This window comes from Mesoplodon bidens (genome assembly GCF_964165515.1).
Source record: "Mesoplodon bidens genome assembly, chromosome: 1".
Lineage (NCBI taxonomy): Eukaryota > Metazoa > Chordata > Mammalia > Artiodactyla > Ziphiidae > Mesoplodon > Mesoplodon bidens.
The window spans coordinates 171962538-171968537 of record NC_138176.1 but is presented as its reverse complement, the minus strand read 5'-3'; the positions used below and the strand labels follow the sequence as shown (position 1 = coordinate 171968537).

At 53.1% G+C, this 6000-nt stretch overlaps 1 protein-coding gene across 1 annotated transcript in view; it reads left to right on the top strand.

Annotated features, from left to right (window-relative positions):
- Positions 1–534: 534 nt before the first annotated feature.
- COL13A1 (collagen type XIII alpha 1 chain) overlaps positions 535–6000 on the top strand; it is a gene marked incomplete at its 5' end in the record, with an annotated part of 81173 nt that continues 75707 nt past the window's right edge. The window contains 3 exons of the mRNA XM_081256793.1: positions 535–540; positions 864–890; positions 3647–3682. Coding sequence (XP_081112919.1) covers positions 535–540; positions 864–890; positions 3647–3682 — 69 coding nt within the window. The remainder of the gene's footprint in view (positions 541–863; positions 891–3646; positions 3683–6000) is intronic.

Sequence of the window (6000 nt, the reverse complement as noted above, 5' to 3'; positions counted from 1 at the left end):
CAACCTTTTTTTGAATGTTTTCCTCTTTTCAGTGGGATTTCAGATCCATCATATGGAGTCTTTAGTCTATACCCAGAACTGTTCTAGGCAGGAGTCCTAGGGTCATAAAAAAGAGCTTGAGAAAGACATGGCTGTGGTCAGTGAAGACAGACTCCTGGAGCCACACAGGGTGGGGTCCAGCCTCCCGCTTCGCTGCCAGCGCCAACCCATTGTAGAGAGGGTGGCCTGAAGCTAGTTAGAGGCATTAAAGGAAGTAAGTCCCACTGCCCCCTTCACCATCCCAACATAGAGCAAGAGGCCCCCTAGAGAGGCCCCTTCCCACCTCCTGCTCCCTGGCCATGGTCCATCAGCTCAGATGGGGCAGGCCCAGCAAAAGTGTCCCAGGCTGACTGGCTCCATCAGAGCTGGCATCTGGCTTCCCCTGTGTTGTAAGACAGGGAAGACCAAGCTCCAGCCCCTTGGGCACTTTCCCAGGCCAGGACCAACACACATGAGTGGGGGACACTGAGGCACAGAGGCTCAGAGAGAGGGGACATGCCGGTGAGTCCCAGAGCCCTGATGATCCTTGAGGGACAGAGATATGAAGGGACATTCTTGTCTTTCTGTTCCCTGCACCTGCCCTGAGCCTGGCACAGAGGAGACTGCTGCTAACTGCTTTTCTGAATGAATAAATGAATGAATGAGTGAGTGAATGCATGCTAGAACTGAAAGGAAGCTTAGTGATTATGGCCCCCTCTTCATTTTGTTCATAAAATAACAGAGGCTCATAGGGCACAAGTGACTCCAAGGTCACACAGGTGGCTGGGCTCTGTGGAACAATACCCTGACCTTCCTAAACTTCACTCTTTCCCCCTTTATTTCAGGGTCCTGCTGGAAGACCCGGCCTCCCGGTAAGTAGCTTTCATTTCTTTTTTCCTTTGCACCTCTCTCACGGGCTCTTTCTCAATCCAAGGACAGGAGAGGTTGGGTGGCTGCTTTCCTCCAGGTGTGTCTGGGTGGGAGGCCTCCCTCCAGCGTCTCTAACCTACAGCTGAGGGTGAAGCTCCTTGGCACCTTTCCTGGGGCCCAGGCAGGCAAATGACTGCATGCAGGCCCATCCAGGGCCACACCTGACTTCCATACTGGTGACCCTATAATGGGGGGCTGGATGGGGAGGCAGTCCCCTGACTTACTGGGTGTCCTCCTTACTGGTATGCACCAGCTTAGTTGAAGGCCACTGTCCCTGCTTTGTCCTATGTCCTCTGGTAAGAGTAGACTCAAAAACTTTGTTTTCCGCCCAGTTACCATTTCTGAGTGCTAGAGAGGCTGGGTCAAGTAACCATGGGGACTCTGGGACAAAAGTATCAATAGTACTAACAGCCATGTCTCACTGAGACCTTCATAGGTGCCAGGCACTCTGCTAATCCCTCTTTATACATCTGATTTGTTCACCAACTCAATGAAATGGGTATTATTATGCCCATTTTATAGATGAGGAAACAGAGAGAGGTAAAATAGCTTGTCCGATTGTCCAAGCTTCAGTTGTAGACCTGTTTGGGGTCCCGTGTTACCACACACCATCCCATACTGCTGTTTCCTGCGGTCCGTACTCGACATTTGAGGACCATCTTTAAAGTCTTCAAAGACGTTGCCCTATGGGGTGTAGCCTGGGGCATAGATGCATTGAGTACCGGATACCGTGGGCCCTTGGATGGGTAGTGGCTCAGGCGAGATGCTGTAGCCAGCCAGAGGGCCGAGGTGGGCGTGGAAGGGGAGCCAGGGCTGGCACCAGGCTGCCCTCTCTCCCTGCACTGAAGGCCACACCCCCTGGATTCCAGAGCCTTCTGTGTATCCCTCTTATCCCTGTTACTCCTCTTTTAGACATGAATTATACTGTAACCTCTTGACTAAACCAGCAGCTTCTAGAATTCATGTCCAGCAGTGACTTTTTAAATGAAATGCATGTGGGCAAATGTTTAGCCCTTGAAAATGAAAACTCTCCCAGCAAGTACGAGCCCTGGAGCAAAGGAGGACAGAGGACACTGTCCCATGAAATCCAAGGAGGGGGAACATCAGCTGACTGGGAGAATGTGGGCAGACGTTGTTTTTTTCTGACAGTGTCCACCTTTAAAAAGCATTTGGGGGCAATTCTCAGAGCAGGGGCTGCCGCACAGAGTTTCCAGCCTCTGGCCATTCCATGCCAGTCCCTAACCCGAGCATTTTATGGCCAGGACTGCAAAGAACATTAGTTTTAAAAAAGAAATGAAAAGAAACCAAAACACACCTCCTGCAATATCACTCAGAAGCCCAAGAGTGAGTGGGTTGTTGGGAAGTCGGAGCCGACGACCAGCAGGCCTGTCACCCTCAGCAGGAAGGGTCACAGTCCTGCTCGTGCTTCCGAGCAAAGGGACCTGGGAGTGACCCACAGAAAGATTTGCTGATGCTGGTCTCTTGTGAAATACAAAAGTATGAAGTACACACGTGCTTATAAAAATCACTTGCCTGTGGCCGTACTGGGCTCACTACCTGTAGATGCAGTTTACACAGCACTCACCAGGTGCCAGGCACCCGGAGTTAGCATTCCAGAACCATTGTCTCTTGGCATCCTCCCAGCAGTCCCGGGAGAGAGATCTGGATGTTCAAGAAACAGATCCACGTGTGTATGTATATATATATATATATATATACACATACATACATACATATATACATATATATATATATATATATATATATATATATATATATATATATATATATATATATAAAACAGATATCCACGTATCGCTGCAACCCTGCCACTCTTTCCCAAAGCCTGAACGCTTTACTAAAGATACCTTCAGTGTTGACAGCGTACATGTAACAGCAGCCTAATCCAGAGCTGGTTGCTATTCCCTGGTGCATCCACATACATCTTGGGATGCTAACCGTCCCTCGGGGTGTTTTGCCTAAGTGAGGTCAGCAGACACAGAATCACCCCAGAAATGCCCACCCTTCGGGGGAACCCACAAACCCAGCTCTCTCCTGCCGGGACAAACACCGTCTGATTTTCAGCCCCTGTTGTTTTCCATCCTTCCAGGCCCCTGGCAAACCCCAAGCCCCACCCCAGATTTTATGGGTTTGCACATATATGATTGCAAAAAAATATTCTCTACCAAAAGAGGGAGGAACAAAACTTAATAAGCAGATTTCCAGCATGAGAAGATGTAACCCCTGGCTGCAAAACAAAACAGCTCCCTCTCAGCAGCTGAAACTCCTGTTGCGGCTGAATCCACAGGGCGCGCTGTTGGCGTGGGACAGGGGGTGGGGGCTGGGTGTGGCGGTGAGGAAGGGCAGGACTCTGTTGGTGGCCTTCGCAGACAGAGGGCCTGGGGAGGAGCTGGGGGACGTGGGCGCTGCTCCCCAGCTCCGGCAGAGATAGACCAAGGGAAGTGATTCACCCATCTGTCACACGGGAGCTGCCACTCACCCTGCTCCGTGGCTTCAAGTTCCACGTGACGAGGATGCGGCCAGTCTGTGGGACTGAAAGGGGCGAGTTCACCCACATGACGCCTGGGAATCATCCCAAGTGCCCATGCAAACCAGATCTTGGGTGTGTAGCTAGCCATGGGGTCCTTCACGTGCTGGCCTGGCTCCAGTCACATCTATATGTTTCTGCCTCCATCAGGGGGACAAAGGTGCCATTGGGATGCCTGGACGTGTGGTGAGTTGGAGCATCTGTGCCTGCTTGTGTGGCCATTGCTTGCTTCCCCGGGCTGGCCTGTCCTGCAGACCGTGGCAAGGAGTTGCCTACCCCACCCCAAGGAGGGGTCGGACTTCTCCCTTCCCCCACCCAAGTCTGCTTCAAGGAGGAGGGAAAAGTTTTATTCCAATCCTTCCGATCTTGCAATATGGCTTTACTCTGCAGAGAACTGCCATGGCAAAGGAAAAATCCAAAAACTGGCATGAATAAAGCTCATCGCCAAATCACTACTGAGGACTCCCACCCACTCCACTCCCTAACCTCCCGAGGCTGGCAGCTCACCCCCAGATTTATAGCTGCTCCTGCAACCATCCCCCGGCAAGAGCAGCGAAAGATGGCAAGAAATGCAAACTGAAAATGCTCTACAGAAACTGCAGTGGAGCCAGCTTCCGGAATCATCTTCCCTAGACAGAGGCTAGTGATGCAGAAAGGGCTTGCTTCCAGGCAGGGCCTCCAAATCCTCAGCAGGAGGCTGGGGGTTAAAACATTCATCGTTTCCAGCTGAAAACAATAAGATGATGAAAGGGAATATTTGATAGGGAGCTTGTATCTCAGAAATGGGAAGGTTGGTGCTAGGCTTTAAGGTCCCAGCACCAGGGTTTTTCCTGGTGGCTTCTAGCCTCTGAGAGGCTGGAATGGGCAGCAGCTGGTGGCAGCCTAAGGCAATGATGGCTACACGCTGGCCTCACCACCCCCCAGCCTAGTCTAGGCCGTGGCCCGAGCTGCTCTCCCCGTCTGACCTCTAACTCCCCACCAGCCGCCAGCCTCAACCTCCACCCTGGCTCCTGGTGCCCCAACTTGCCCCGTGCCATCCTTCCGCGTCACTCACATGCTTTGCCTGGTAACCTCACCTCCTGGGCCGGGTTGGCCTTAGGCCTGGGTGTGGCATCCTGTGTGAGTCTGCTGACCTGGTGTGAATCCAGTGCTCAGAGAAAAGGCACCAAGTCATCGCTAACACTTGAAAGTGCTGCCGGTGTGCTTGGCATTGTGCTATGGGCCTTCCACACGTCAGCTGATTCGGCCCTCACGAGAACTGCATGAGGTGGGCCCAGTTTCTACCCCACTGTTCAGATGAGAGAACTGAGGCTCAGATGTTAAGTGTCTGTCCCAAGGTCACAGGTCTAGGAAGTGGCTGATCAGGGACTTTAACCCAGGCAGTCTGACTCCAGACCTGTGCTCTTGACCTTGATAATGGAACTCACCCTGCCCAGACCCCCTCCACTGGTATCACAGCTCTAAGGAGGGTCTGATCCTTAGGAAGAAGCCACAGTCCTAGGCCTAGGACCTGGGACATTTCAGAGGTTCAGGACAAGTGTTCCACGTCACAGAGCTTTGAGCTCCCCAGGGCTACCCAAGAACTGTCTGTCAAGACATGGAGGCTGGGAGCCCTGGGCCACCCCCGCGTGCAACTGTCCAACCACGTCCCAGATCGCAGCACCGTGCAATTCCTGCCTGACCCTGTCTCTAGGCTTCACTTCTCTAACTCCAAACCCTGAGTCCCCCAGGCTGTCACTGGGTCCTTCTCTGTGTAGATTAGGGAGACTGCATTCAGCCACCTTTCTCAGAGGCTGGCTGTGGGTGGGCCTGGGCCAGGCACGTTCTTCACCATAGCCCTCCGAGATCCTGTTTATCAATGAGCGTGTTGGGACTCAGTTTGCCCAGGATTGGGGTAGAATTGGGCCTTGTACCCAAGACACCAAAGTCCTTGCTCCTGACAGGTCAGCTCCAGGAGTCTCTACCCGGCCTGCAGCTGCCAGCCTGCAGGGAAGCCTGCAAAGTGCAAAGCAATCCCTCCAGGCCTGCCCCTCCTGCCCTCCTTCTTGGGCCCTGTGGATGTGTCCCCCCCACCCCGCCAGGGAAGTGTCCACCTGAGCCTCCGGTGGAGCAGGAAGGAGAGCCACAGGAGGTCTCCCCATTTCCTTCTACACAAAGCTATTTTCAAACCACTTTGGTGCTTTCATGCTGCGTGTGCTATTTTAAATGTGACAATGGACCCATTTGGCTGCACAGTAGGAGTCCTGGCATGGACCCCCTGATAAGAGCTGGGGTGGCCAGTGGGTGTGAAATGCCTGAGTTGTTCCCATGATCCACCAGAGGTGGCTCCATGGGCTGCCACGAATGAGGGTGGATTGGGGCCGTCTATCCACTGTCACTGTGCGCGCAGGGGTCCTTGGCCATGACCCACTTTCCTCTGCACCCCGGCCACGTCCTCCATCCCCCAGATGTGTGTGTCCTTCTATCTGTCTTCCCGTGTCCCTCCTCGCATCTTGCCTGGCCAC